This window comes from Podarcis vaucheri, assembly GCF_965113315.1.
Source record: "Podarcis vaucheri genome assembly, chromosome: 11".
In the NCBI taxonomy this organism is placed as follows: Eukaryota; Metazoa; Chordata; class Lepidosauria; order Squamata; family Lacertidae; genus Podarcis; species Podarcis vaucheri.
The window spans coordinates 51,084,186-51,098,797 of NC_138749.1; the positions used below are offsets into that span (position 1 = coordinate 51,084,186).

Here is a 14,612-nt window from a genome sequence, read left to right on the forward strand (position 1 = left end):
CTCCCACTGCCATGTGGACCAAGGAGACGTATTAATCATTGGCATTCGCTTCTTCCCTGTTGGGAAAAAATGAGAGGGAAACTTAAAAAAAAAAAAAAGGATTGGGGGAGCATGCTGCTCTAACTTCCTCCTCGCTAATGAGTTTAGTAGGGCTTCGGGTAAAGCAGTTAAACCAGCTTCAATTCCCCACTCCTTGCAGTTGGTTTGCAACATGAATGCAGTTGTCTATTAGAAAGCAACATAATGGTTTTCACATCAGTAGCAGGCACATGTTCTGTCCAAGGAGATGGGAATACTGGGTTGATAGCTAGACAGCTTGATGGCCCAGATCCTTATGGTGTGGGTGCTGCCAGTCAGGAAAAATCACCAACAGTGAGGGTTTGTAATATTCACGAAGGCACGCAGGTTTTGAGTTAGTGCCCTATAGGGAAGAAGGAAACTGTCACCCGAAGAAAAGGACTATATTTGCTCGCAAGGCCAGTTTTCTTATCCCAGCCATTTATCTAATGGTAAAGACTACATTCAGATGTAGCCACAGCTGTCATAGGATCTCCAACAGGTCTAGATTATTACTATATTATTATATTACTAGATAGGGCAGGAAAATGGTGTTCTCTCCTACTCATCTCCCCCTGCCACTTTCATCACTAGAATAGAAAGGAAATTCCCATTTTTCATGTAGCTTACCTTTTTTTTTACAGACATAGATATAACCTCCCTAAGATTTAAGTAGAGTTTTTTTGTTGTTAGGCTGCAGGTTTGGGACGAATGAAACCAAACACGCTTGTTCTTGGATTTAAGAAAGATTGGCAATCGGCTGATATGAACGATGTCGACACCTACATCAACTTATTACAGTGAGTAGAAGGCTAAGCATATACCTGACTGTGAAGATGCAGCTCTCGTAGTCCAGTGCATATACCGGTTGTCCTGATTCATGTGTCATCAACCTTTTCAGACCCAGAACCCACTTTTAACCCAAACATGCATTTGGGGACTCATTTCTTTAATCTTTTAATATATATTTGCCTGGTAGTAGTGCTCTTGTTGCGACCCAGGTTTAATCAGGCCACGACTCACTAGTGAGTCCTGAGCCAGCACCTGATAGTGCCTAGTTTAGCACTATTTTCAGGAAAAAATTGTAAGCAGCTATTCCATTTCGGCAAGGACAGAAGCATGCACCCATTTTCATGACCACGTTTTACAGCCCAAATCTGAATATGTTACAATACCGTAAATTCTTATTCCAGGTGGGATCCCATTGCCATCAAAGCAAAATTGTGCCAAAAGAGATGTTGATTTTGGCAATGGGCAGCCCATGAACAAAGGAAGAGACAGAAGTTGGGGGGTTACTCTAAAAGGGCTGCATGCCTGCCAGAATTATTCACATGCAGGCATCCACTGCCATCTTAGCTTAAATTGGTTCATTAATCACTTTGTAGGAACAGTGTGGTCATTTCGGGAGCTGGAATGACCTTTTGAGATTCTTTCCATCTGGTTTTGCTGACCAGAGTACTTGTCCTTACAGCTGAAGTTAATCACTTGATATTTGGAAGCTTATATATTTCCCCAAAATGTGTTTATTCTATTACAGCGATGCCTTTGACATTCAGTATGGAGTAGTAGTTATCCGTCTGAGGGAAGGTCTGGATATTTCTCACCTTCAGGGGCAAGGTAATCCTTACTTAATGCTGTCCATCATGAATTAATCTCTGGTCTTTGGGAGAAATTAGCAAATTATACCTGGGACAAAAGTATATTGAGTGTCCCATTCCTTCTGATTCTAGCCTCGCTTTGTGTTAAGTGCCTGATGAAGTAACAACTGATTACTTCAGTAAGTGCTCCATTAAAGTGTCGGGGGGGGGTGTGTTATTAAATAATTTCTAGTCGCCAGGTGAACATCATTCTTTTTCCCATTTACATGCAAGAACAAAATATACTTTAACCCAGTTACATGAACTTGGCTGAGCCAAAGCACAGCTTTAGGTTTGTCAACAAAGTGGTGGTGGTCTTGTGACGTATGGTGTTTAAAGTTTTGCAAAACCATAGTACCGTATTTTTCGCCCTATAGGACGCACTTTTTCCCCTCCAAAAATGAAGGGGAAATGTGTGTGCATCCTATGGGGCAAATGCAGGCTTTCGCTGAAGCCTGGAGAGCGAGAGGGGTCAGTCTCGCTCTCCAGGCTTCACGAAGCTATCCGCAAGCCTGGGGAGCCTGGCGGGAGTTCCCGCTGGGCTCCCCAGGCTTGCGGATAGCAGCCTGTTCTGGGGGCTGGGGAAAAAATAATAATTTCCCCCCCTTTATTCCCCCCCCCCAAAAAAACTAGGTGCGCCCTATGGGGCGAAAAATATGGTATATTTTCCCTTGTCCTTGCTTGAACTTATTCCCGACCATTTCTCCTTATGAGCTGTCTCCCAGCTTGTAAACTAATTTGCAAAAATGCTGAATAGTATATCTTTCATATTCACAGAAGAATTATTGTCGTCCCAAGAAAAATCACCAGTAACCAAAGACATTATAGTAAATGTGGACTATAGCAAGAAGACTGAGACAGTAACGTCCAAGCCTGTGAGTGAAAAAGCTCCTATTCATAAAGGTAACATTTTACTTAATGAATTTTTGTTGGCATCAATGCAAAAATCATAATAGTCCTCCTTTATTAACTTCAAAGTCAGATTTGCAATCCAGAGTTTTGCATGGGTAGTTCATCCTGTGTCACTGCAAGATATTGTAAGCTTGTGGGAGCCTCACTTTAGGGGTCCAACTTTTTTTGGTGTTTCGGTCACTAGCAAGAATATTGCCACACAACAAGGATGGCCCATTGAAAGACTATCTTACTACTTCATCTCTTTGGCAAGCTATTTTTTAAACCCCAGTGTGTAAGACAGCATCCTGGAGCATTGAGGCACGACAGCATACATGTCTTTCCTAAGCTGATAGCCACGGTATCAAAGATTAGTCCTTTAGTAGTAAACGTGTACAGAAATTTTGGTCATGGTATTTGAAACATGTTATGTGTTTGACTTTTATTTTCCAAAACTTCTTAGAACTTCTTTTTACCATTAACTGTTGCAAAGCTTTTGTTAAATAATTGCTCTTATAGATGCTTTAAGCACTTCACAAGTGGTGCATCTTGTCTTGAGGAGAAGCTATGGGACTAACTGTTGATATCATTCCCATCTCTTCCCCACCCCAAATATCTGTTAGGGAAATGTTTAAATTGCAGCAAGCATCTCTATTTTCTAACCCAAACCCTTTTGAGAGTGAAAAGGGATCTTAAATGGAAAAAAATGCTAATAGTGTAGCTACTTTTAATATGTGGTAGAACTTTGTGTGTGTCTTAAATAAAGTGGTATGTTAACATGCTAATCACTTACGTTCATGAACACAATTGCTTTGAATTCATTCATTGTTTGGCTTTTCATGCTGCATCCTAAAAAGAATGAAGAGTCCACATTTTTATTAATACTGCAAAATAACCTTTTAATCCCCCCCCCCTTTAAACCTTATCCAGAAGACGACGACGATGGCAAGACTCCAACGCAGCCACTTTTGAAAAAAGGCAGGCCATTTTTCCATATTTTGTTTTCAATCAATTTTTTTCATGCTGTAAACATCAGTTTATAATTTCTCACGCTTTGTTTCATGTGTCATAACATTTTACATGTCTTCAGTAGAAGATAATAGTTTGTACTTGCTGGGCTCATGGGAACCTTGGTGGTTGGGTGAGTTTCTTGGACAAGATACGTTTTTGGGATGGGGAAAGAATTGGAACATAATGCTGTCTTAAATATTAGAGTTGTCTTCAGCTACAGCCAGGTGAGAGAGTGCCCATAGATGACTTCTGGTGCATATATATAATGTGGTATCTTTAGTTAAATATTGCAAGGTATCCTCACTCTCTTAATGGAGAGCTCCTTTTCAAGGTTCCTGCCAGACAATAGTGTCTTCCTCCTGGGATACCAATAGTTCGGAGGGGCCGAAAAAGGCCAAACTACTCTCCAAGACCACCTTAATCTTCCTTCCCTATTTTCCCAACCGACACATAATATTGTGTGATTCTTGGAGGCTACTGAGCATGTTCATTGGGCTATTTTAATTTTTGGTAGGCAGGTACCTCTTAATTTTTTTATTTTTTAAAAAAACAGTTTGTACTTCTTTATACCTCCGGTATAACGAGCATTGTGACACCTCCTTCTTGTTTCTCAGTGGCTCCAGCCCCCTTGGCAATGAACCACTATTGAGACAAATGATTATATTCACTGCTGAACTTCAGAGCGGTTTGGGAGCTAAGCTGGTGCGGATGGAAAATCTGTCACACTAGACTTTTTCTAAAAAGAGAAAAATCAATGTACAGGAGCAAAGCTGTGATAACTTTTATTTGGGTGTTTAGGCAGGGATGCCATGTGTTTTCTGCCCTTCCTAGGAGAGCAAATGCTCCTGCGTCAGGTTTCATGAGGTTTGATTTAAGGCAGGCGTGGCTAACCTGTGGCCTTCCAGGTGTTGCAGGACTTTTCTAATCTTCCCTGCCTGTTGGCCATGCTGGCTGGGACTGGTAGGAGTTGACGTACTAACATCTAAAAGGCCACAGCTTAGCCACCCCTGGTTAAAGGTAGGGAGTGTCCTATCCCATCTCCAGTTGTATTACTTGATGGCTCTACAAATTCATAGTTGTTTTCTCATACGCTAGCATTGCTTGCCTAGTGGATCTTCCCTTCCTCTCTTCTCCTTTGCAGCCTCACATGCATCTTCAAAACCTGCTCCAAAGGGTTGCGAGGGCCGGAGGGGAGAAGAAAGGGATGTCTTGTTGCACAAGCAGAATGCCGCTCCCACAACATTGGACGCAGAAGTAACCCATATTCTGCATTTGAGACAGGAATAAAGTTTTGCCTTTCTTGCTTTCTTTTAAACGCCACTTCTCTATTCTACAGATCCCAAAGGTCCGGCCTTGAACATGGCTGATCAAAAATTGCTTGATGCAAGTTCTCAGTTTCAGAAGAAACAAGGGAAAAATAATATTGACGTATGGTGGCTTTTTGATGATGGGGGTAAGATGGAAGTTCTTTTTAAAATAATAATAATAATACTGCAACTAAGTAGTGTATAATTTCTGATACCGCCAAATCTTAACACGGTAACCTATGTGAGAATTCTTTATTCATGTAGGCTTGACGCTGTTGATTCCATATCTTCTGACAACCAAAAAAAAGTGGAAAGACTGCAGGATCAGAGTGTTCATTGGTGGAAAAATAAACAGAATAGATCACGACAGAAGAGCGTAAGTTTCATTAAGTACAATTCTTTTATCATTTGGCAAGTATGGATTTGTTGATTGTTAGTTAGGAGAAATCAGTACTCTTATTTACCAGACCTAATAATTAGCAACGATTTAAAAACTCAGTCTTATATTTAGCTATATAGCTTATTTTATTATTCCCCTTTTAAAATATTAGTTTTTTTCTCTCCTGTGTTTCTGTTGTGAAACTTATTAAATACTGAAGGTTCTTGAGGCAAATATTTTCTACTTGTTTATAAAAGTTTACAGTGCAGTCATATGCCTCGCTGCTTAGAGAGTGGCATTTACTCCCAAGCGTAGGATTGCATCCAAACTTTTTAAATAATCTGGTGATGAGAATTTAGAACCAGCTGATAACCTCTGTAAGCATGCAAACCATTTTAGCTATCTTGACTGTACAGTTTTAATATATACATTTAACTATGCTTTAAAAATTGCTTTTAGAATGGCTACACTGCTCAGCAAATTTCGGATAGATTTCTCAGATATCACGGTTCTTGGTGATATCAATACAAAGCCAAAGAAAGAAAAGTAAGTTTCTCTGTATGTATGTGTGTGTGTGTGTGTGTGTGTGTGTGAGAGAGAGAGAGAGAGAGCGCATTCATTTCCTATATTTTCCAAAAAATATTATTGACAATTTACACTAGCATTTAGCTGCCACTAGCAGCTAGTGTGAGACACATAATTAAGTTTATAAAAGTAAAAGCCACAACACTTTGTTCACTCATTTATTGTATTTTTAGGTATTTCCACCCTACCCTTCTATTGTGTATGCACTTATCATAGCTTATCACTTTTTAAAAAAGAAATACGTTAACTTTTTGATGATTTAAGTGGCATTTTTCCTTTGAGCTTAGAGGTCTACCCATGTTCTTTGCCTCCAGTTTTCTTTCCTCTGCCCTCCTTTTTTTGTTTGTGCATCTTTTCTGATTTCTGTGATGGTATGTGATTTTATGTGTTACCGTGAAAGGTTTTATAATATGTAAACATGTATGCATATGTTTGGTTTAAAGAGTTGCGTTTCTCTTATGCTGTAATTTGAAGAAACATAAATAGTAAAGTAAGTAAAAATGCAGGTGATGGAATGGAAATGAAGAAGCCTTTATAAATAATGAGCATAATTAAGAGTTGTACAGCATTCATACTCACCAGACTTTTTAAGATTAAAATGGAACTCTTGCCTAATACTCTCCTTTCCTCAAACCCACAGCAATATAAATATTAAGATTTTTCTTTTGCAAATTAAATGGCTTGAACAATAGTAAAATGTTTCTGCACAAACAGAGCATTTATTCATTCCATTCATTAGTGTGAAGTGATTACTTTAGGGCACAATTCTCTGGTCCCAGGGGCCACAGAATTTTGTGGATTTCCCCCTCTACAGGAGCAGGCCTCCTTGTTGCAGTTCCTTCTCCGCCATTATTGGTGCAGTGGAGAAGCAAAGCAGCATGTCTTGGTTCCCAGTACACGCCCCTAGAACAGCAAAAAAGGGATGCCAACCTTGGAGCTGGCATATTGATATTCCTGCCTTCTTTGTAAGAGTTGATAAAGCAGCCTTTGAACACTTCCCAATTCAGCATCCATTCTCTGCAGTTTTATTGAGCATGAGACTCTTCATCTTTGGGATGTGGGTTCAAGTCCCAGGCTGGGCAAAAGATTCCTGCATGGGATTGGAACGGGTCCCTTCCAACTCTACAATTTTATGACTCTATGAAAGCCCCAATAAAATACCCATTTTATAAATCTGAAGAAAACGTTCCTATTCCTCTTTTCAAATAGCACCTCACCACACCGCAACTCAGACTGCTTTTATTCAGCTGGAAACTCAAGAATTTAAAAAGCAGCTTGCATTTACGATGGAGTGAAAAAGTGAATAAAAGTTTTGCAATATGCTGGTCTGTCTATCCTACTTATATGATTGAGTTGTGGTGGTTAAAATGCAGCTTCGTAGGAACTCATTGTATTGGCTTTTTAAAAATTCACATAGGAATCTTTCACTTTGCTTTGCTAACATAAAGACATAATATGGCTGTTGCATAAGTGAGATGGCTTTGGATTGAGTGGCAGCACCTAGTAATGGAAGAGGAGGGAGGGCATATTTTGCCCCTTGTGTCCTCCTTCCCAAATAACCGGAGGATTTTGGCCGCTTTCTCATTAAAAGCAAAAAAGCTATTATCCTTGTTAGTTGTGTGTATGGCAATTTTGTCGCCTTACACAGGCTCTAGGGTTTTGATTTTTAAACAGTCCCCTGTTCTGCACGGGAAAATTCATTCTCTTGAAACTGAGCGGAGTTGTCACAGCATTTTATGATACCGGAGGGGGACCTGCTGTCCAAAGGTGGGGAGAGTTTATCAAAAATTTAAAATCCAGTAGGAATGCCCAAGCAGCCTTGGTGTTTGCATAAAGCAAACGTGGATCCCAGTCGGTGGTTCTGTTGTGCAGCCTTTAAGTCTGTATTGTGCAGTTTAGCTTGGAATAGAGAAGTCACATTTATCTTGTTGAATTAATGAAGCATCTTAGTTGCAGGTTTCATTGTACAAATATTTCAGTTAGGAGTCTGAGGACTGATTAACTTCAGCGGTATGTTAAAATAATCTTTAGCATTGCAGCTTTTGAAGAAATGATTGAGCCATTCCGACTTCATGAAGATGATAAAGAGCAAGATGTTGCAGATAAAATGAAAGAAGATGAACCTTGGAGAATCACGGATAATGAAATTGAGCTATACAAAACAAAGGTATTTTTTGTAACTCTCTTTCCACATAGGAATATTTAAACTTCCTATAGTATTCATTTTGAGTATTCATTCCTATAGTATTCATTTTGAGTTGCTACATTGGTAAATCTACTACTTACTGATCTTTAAAAATTGCTGTTTGGGCTGTTTAAAATGTTCTCATTTTAATTGCAGAGCCAACGCCAGATTAGGTTAAACGAATTACTGAAAGAACATTCAAGCACAGCTAATCTAATTGTTATGTAAGTACTGCTTTCTGTGGTTCTTGGCATCAACACCACTGTTTGGGAAAGGTTTTAATAATTTTGGTGCCTATGGAAAGATAATTGGGTTGGCTTGAGGATTGCGCAGAATGGAATTTCACAAACGGGACAGTTCTCCAAGTTATGATGCAGTGGTTGCGCTGCCTGATTAGAACATAGCAACAGACTTTCTGTGAGGCAAATACCTAGCTAGGTTTTCACAAAAATGTCCCCGTGGCAGTAATTCTGCTGTAATCACGATAAGTTAGACATCACAAAGTTCTCTTAATAAACGTACATATGAAGACCCTGAATTTCTAGGTTTCCCTCTAAAAAGTAGTTACATGGTAGATAAACAAGAGATGCTTGAAAACATTTATGAATGCCTCTGACTTTGGAGTTAAAGGGTTGTTGGTGCAGCAGAAATAAGTGGCAGCCATGGTGATGTAGCCAGTGATAACCATTGTTAACCTTAGAGCAGACCCGTTGAAACTGATGGACTCGTCAGTAGTGGATTGAGTATGACTTAGTTGGATATCACCCATTGTGTTTGAGAGCATAATGTTGGATTGAGCAGAAACTCCTGTTCTGCAAACCTAGATGTTTTTATTTCCTTTCCCCCTGCAGTTTACAGGGTCACCATCTATACCAGGCATGGCCAAACCTGGCCCTCCAGATGTTTTTGGGACTACAACTCCCATCATCCCTAGCTAACAGGACCAGTGGTCAGGGATGATGGGAATTGTAGTCCCAAAAACATCTGGAGGGCCAAGTTTGGCCATGCCTGATCTACACTGTTCCAGAAGGTGCCCAAATCTCTGGAATATATTTCTGGAGACATAGTAGGCTGGAAAGAGGGAGAGGGAAACAAGCATTAGAAAGAGATAGCATATTGCTTCAGCTACAGTGGCAGATAATAGAATAGTGGTAGTTTTTGAGGGTTATTGTATTTAGGATTTTGACATGCTCGTAACCTACCTTGGGGTTAGTAGCACTGAATGGTGGGATAGAATTCTTCAAATAGTGAAACAATCTAATTCTGTGCATGTTTGTCTGTACGCGTGTCTTACTCTCAGATAACTCCATCCAAGATTACAGCCTTGCCTTCAATGGTAGCAAAGTAGCATATCTGACAAATTTGGAAGATAATTCTCCAAACGAGTATTGTCTGTTAATGCTACTTCTGCTTCTAATAAGCATTATTTAGCAGCAAAAATCTTTTGGGTAACAGATCGTTTTAAAATTATCTTCTGTAATAAAATATAAACGCTGGCTGTCAGTCTCAGTAATTTTGAGACATTTTGCATTAACTGATCTGGTTGTGCTGTTAACCTGACAAAATGCCCAGTTTATTCCTCTTTTGGTTATAGGAGTTTGCCAGTAGCACGAAAAAGTGCAGTATCAAGTGCACTATACATGGCGTGGATCGAAGCTCTTTCAAAGGACCTGCCACCAATTCTCCTTGTCCGTGGGAATCATCAGAGTGTTCTTACCTTCTATTCCTAAGCACTACTGCGCAGCATTTAGCTGTGAAGAAATGGTACTTCAGTGCCTAAAGTGGGAGAGACTGAGATGTTTGATTAAAATATTAACATCACACACAGGCAAAAAGTGACTACTCTTTTTCACTGTTCCACTGACTTGAAAGCACACAAGGAAAGTCACTATACTCCTAAAGTTGTGAAAGCTTCAGTTTTCTTCTAATTCTTCTGTAATTTAATCTTGCTTAATGGGGGAAGATTTCTTGCTGGACTGAAGAATGAATAAACAGGTTTTTCTTTGCTACTTGAGCGGCAGCAATAAAAGTGTTTATTTTTGATCAGCGAAAGGATTATAGATTTATAAAAGCCTTTTAGCCTTGAGGTGCCTTCTGAAGTTAACCAAATTTCATCCATATACTCTATTTTGTAAATTTATAAAGAATGTCAGTCTGCCATTGGCTAAAACTTTAGATCAAACTTCTTTTAGTTTAGACTTCCATTTTAATAAAAAATGCTGCGTTCTGGTCTTCCATAGAGGTATTAGTTTTATTGTTGTATGTTTCCTATTGTTTGGAATGGTGTGTTTTGTTTTTAAAGATCTCTGTTGGATCTGAGACAAAGCTAAAAAGTGGAGCAAGTTGGCTGTAATTAAAAAAACAACAACCAAATTTGTTACGTTGATATCTAGGACTTTGTACTTTTCAATTTGTACCACTGAATAAAGCTAAAGTGTTTTGACAGAGGGTCCTCTTAGATTTCATCATATATATATATATATATATATATATATATATATATATATATTTCCTACTGGGCTACTTTGGCTGAAGGTTAGTGGACCAGTCCTCACTCTGCAGTTCCACTGTGAAGCTGCAGTTATGTTACATGATGATGTAAATGTCAGGCGCGTTTATGATATGCCACCTAACAGGATACTTCAATCTTTCAAGGACCATCTAAATAAAGTTAACAGTTTGTTCACCTGCTTAAATGGACCACGTTTTATTAGAGGTGTCCCAAGGGCAATTTCTTCAGTTGTCAGAATCTATGTTTAGTCTTGTTAAATACTCAGGTTTGATCCTCTTGACCTTATGTTTTAATTTGTACGTGATGACCTTGTGTATTCAAGAACTGCCAATTTGTGTGCCCTCAATTTGTGTGTGTGTGTGGTTTGACTGCTTTATATTTTTTTACTCGATGAATTGCTTACTGAAGAATCACTTGAGGTTTTATTCACTAGTTTGTAATAGTGCTTATGCCTATTATCTGTTAAGAGTTGCCTCAAACCCTTTCCCAGTCTCTTGGCATTAATACGGGGTAATATGGGCTAGAATGAACACCTGTAATTTGGATATTGAAGATAGAGAATATGAATACACAATATTTTTTACTGTGTAAGATCAGAATAAACGAACAAATTTATTTTGGTAGTCCCAGTTACAGAGACAAGGTGATTCTTGCAGATAGTGATTAGTATTCTAGTAAATTACGACTCTCATTGTCTTACCAATGTTGTTTGTGTTCTCCCCTTTTCAGAAGTGCAATACAAGTTGGCAGCCAGGTAGAGTAAATCAATGCCAGTACCTAGTTTTCAAAGAAAATTTGAATTCTTATAATAAGAACAGGATTTTTTCCCCCTAAAAAGCATTCCCAATGTGTAATAGCATTGATAATTACAAGTTTGCAGTGCTTATTGGTGTGACGAGGGGCATAAAATTATTCATTTAATCTGAACTTTTATTTCCATTGTTTATGTACAGACAGTAAGGCATGAACTTAGTGCTGCTATCGTGAAAAAGTGCACTGGTACACTTATTCAAAATTTTGCTATTCAGGAAAACCATTGCTTGTTATCTGTAAAAGGAACCAAATGAAAAGTCTCTTTGTGTGCTGTGTAAAAAAATCAAATTTATCTAAATATGCATATATGGATGGGAGCAAAATGTAGTCTGTAAATTAATAAAGGTTACTTCATACATGAGAATTCTCAGTACTTCACACACACATACCATACTAGACACCAAGACAACAATTGTACAATTTATTCTAACACTCCAATAAACATAATTGCAACTTGTTAGCAAGAGGCAATTTTATGATACATAGCCATTCCAATTTCTAGTTAGTATGAATTGATCTTTTCTTTTTGGCGCCATGTTTTCTTAAGTTCCAATCAGTAATGACTTGAAATAATTGTTTTCCATTGACACTCAGCAATACCATTTCTGTAGCAGAAACTTTATTTTATGAAATTAGGAAGTGTTTAGAAAGTAGCTGAAAAAATCAATTATTTATTTGTTACGTTTGTATTAGGCTTTCCTTTTTACATAATTTGTTTTATATGCTTTTCTGTTTATTTAAAAATGAACTATGGTCTTAATTTAAGGATTGAGCTTGGTTGGTACTATTCCACAGTTTGAAAATGTCATGTCATATTTTGATAATATTGTACTGTAACTGTCACACACAATGGGTTTTCTAATGTTTTAACAACTTGAGTATTGCAGTTACTACTCTGTATTGGGGAGGGATCACTGCAATAAATGGGAGTGAATTAACTGTGGTTGCCTAAATCAGCCTATTTTTATTAATAAATTCCTTTCCTCTGGTTTTCAATACTCTTTATTTGAGCCCCACCTAACATGTAACATGCCAGGAAGACCTAAACACTACAAGTTTTTGATATTTCATGCACTGTTTTAAAAAGTGCTTCTGTAACCTGTAGATGAAAAAAAGGTTAGGTAGCATGGCAAAAACGAGTATTAAAACGAATATCCAGTTGTCGCATTTGACTGTCCAATAACAGGGTAGGATGGGAGCTATAGAAATAATCTCATGTTGCATGTTTAGAAATATTATGAATTTAAAAAATAGACTGTCTTCATCCAGAGTTTCAAGGTCAATATAGCTCCAGAGCTTAGGGCGAGGAAGCATGTTGAGAGACAGCTCAAATATACGAGTGCAGAAAAACTCCAGCTGGATACAATCGGACATTGTTGAGGGCTCATCATCGAGCCTATTTAGTAGCAATGGAGGCAGCAGTGAAAGCATACAGTCTGGACCATTGGGATGTGGGTAGCGCTGTGGTCAAAACCACTGAGCCTCTTAGGCTTGCCGATCGGAAGATCAGCGGTTCGAATTCCCGCGATGGTGTGAGCTCCCATTGCTCTGTCCCAGCGCCTGCCAACCTAGCAGTTTGAAAGCACACCAGCGCAAGTAGATAAATAGGTACTGCTGCAGCAGGAAAGTAAACGGCGTTTCCATGCGCTCTGGCTTCCGTCACGGTGTCCCGTTGCACCAGAAGCAGTTTAGTCATGCTGGCCACATGACCTGGAAAGCTGCCTGCGCACAAACGTGGGCTCCCTCTGATTGAAAAGCAAGATGAGCACCACAACCCCATAGGCACCTTTGACTGGACTTAACCGTCCAGGGTTCTTTTACCTTACCTACAGTCTGGACCAAAGGAGGTGGTAGAACCGACAGCAGCCCCCTATGACTTGTTTGCAAAGCAATTTGAGGACAAAATCACTTACATCCACTGGGATCTTGACTTGGCTACTGCAGCAGATTAATCTCAAGGGGTGCCCAAAGCACTATCTACAGTAATACCTCCACAAACGTCTGCCTTGTCTAGCATCCATTCTGGTGAATATCCGCGGCAAACCTGGAAGTACCGGAACAGGTTACTTCTGGGTTTGCCGCTCGCACATGCACTAAATTGTGCTTCGCGCATGCGCAGATGTGGCGCTTTGCCCTGTGTCCTTTTCAACTAGCAGCCGGGGCTACGGAACAGACCCCGGCCGCAAAACGAGGTACGACTGTAGTCCTGTTGTACTGGATGAGTTTCAGTTCGTAAGGCTTGAGGATGTAGACAAAGGGCTTGGATCAGTCAGGGTGACCGCTTTGCCTTGGACCCTTGCCCCTCTTGGCTGATTAAAAAACCAGCAGCGAGGAGACAGCTGGCTGGGCCATGCAGGTGATTAATGCCTCCTTGTGAGAGCGGGTGGCTGGACCCTGCCTGCTTGAAGAAGGCAGTGGTAAAACAACACCTCAAGAAATTCTCCATGGATTCAGAATGCCTAAGTAATTACCAGCCAGCTCCTCCTTGGGCAAAGTTCTTGAGTGGGTGGTCACAGACCTGAACCAGGCACTCTTGGAAGAAACTGATTTTGTAGATCCGTTTCAATCAAGAGTTTAGGCCTGGTTCACTACACTGGATGGATGGGAAGTTGCCTGATCTTGATGGGGTTTTACTCTCTCTGAAGGAACAGGAGAACTTCTGGATCATTTGCTGTGGCTTGAGACTCAGGTGGCCTCAGTGGCGCAGATTTCCCAGCTGCACCCCTATCTGGACAGAGATAGTTAATTTCTGTTGCCTATGCCCTGATAACCTCTAGGTTAAATTACTGCCTCTGAAGTCAGTCTAGAAACTTCAGTTGGGGCAGAATTTGGTGGCTAGGTTGCTCACTGGAGCAAGATGGTTTGAGAATATCGCACCAATCCTGCCCGACTGCAGTGGTTGCAAATCAGTTTCTGGGCCTAGTTCAAAGTGCTGTTTTTGACCTATAAAGCCCAAAATGGCTCAAGATACCTTAAGGACCACCTCTCCCCATATGAACGGACCCAGACCCTGTGATCATCATCCGAGTCCTTTTTGTGCAGCCTCTGCGAGAGGAGGGTGGCAACATGAGAACGGGTCTTTTCTGTGTTGGCTCCCCGTTTGTCAAATGCTCTTCACGGGAACTCCACATTGAAGCTTCCACTGGGTTTAGGCATTTGAGGCTCATCTGGCGCCTTTATTACATATCTTTACATGCCAGGCAAAAACATTTCAACCAGGTGTTCAGCTGATTAA

General features: G+C 39.9%; 1 protein-coding gene across 2 annotated transcripts in view; it reads left to right on the top strand.

Annotated features, from left to right (window-relative positions):
* The window catches only part of SLC12A2 (solute carrier family 12 member 2), a 52,424-nt gene extending 40,057 nt beyond the window's left edge, over nt 1-12,367 (top strand). The window contains exons 18-27 of one of the 2 annotated variants that reach the window (XM_082191543.1): nt 751-857; nt 1,595-1,674; nt 2,472-2,597; nt 3,516-3,563; nt 4,933-5,049; nt 5,168-5,279; nt 5,742-5,828; nt 7,899-8,034; nt 8,209-8,276; nt 9,647-12,367. In XM_082191543.1, coding sequence (XP_082047669.1) covers nt 751-857; nt 1,595-1,674; nt 2,472-2,597; nt 3,516-3,563; nt 4,933-5,049; nt 5,168-5,279; nt 5,742-5,828; nt 7,899-8,034; nt 8,209-8,276; nt 9,647-9,782 — 1,017 coding nt within the window. In that variant the 3' untranslated portion in view covers nt 9,783-12,367. The remainder of the gene's footprint in view (nt 1-750; nt 858-1,594; nt 1,675-2,471; nt 2,598-3,515; nt 3,564-4,932; nt 5,050-5,167; nt 5,280-5,741; nt 5,829-7,898; nt 8,035-8,208; nt 8,277-9,646) is intronic. The other variant, XM_082191544.1, reaches the window with a different exon arrangement.
* Nucleotides 12,368-14,612: the final 2,245 nt, after the last annotated feature.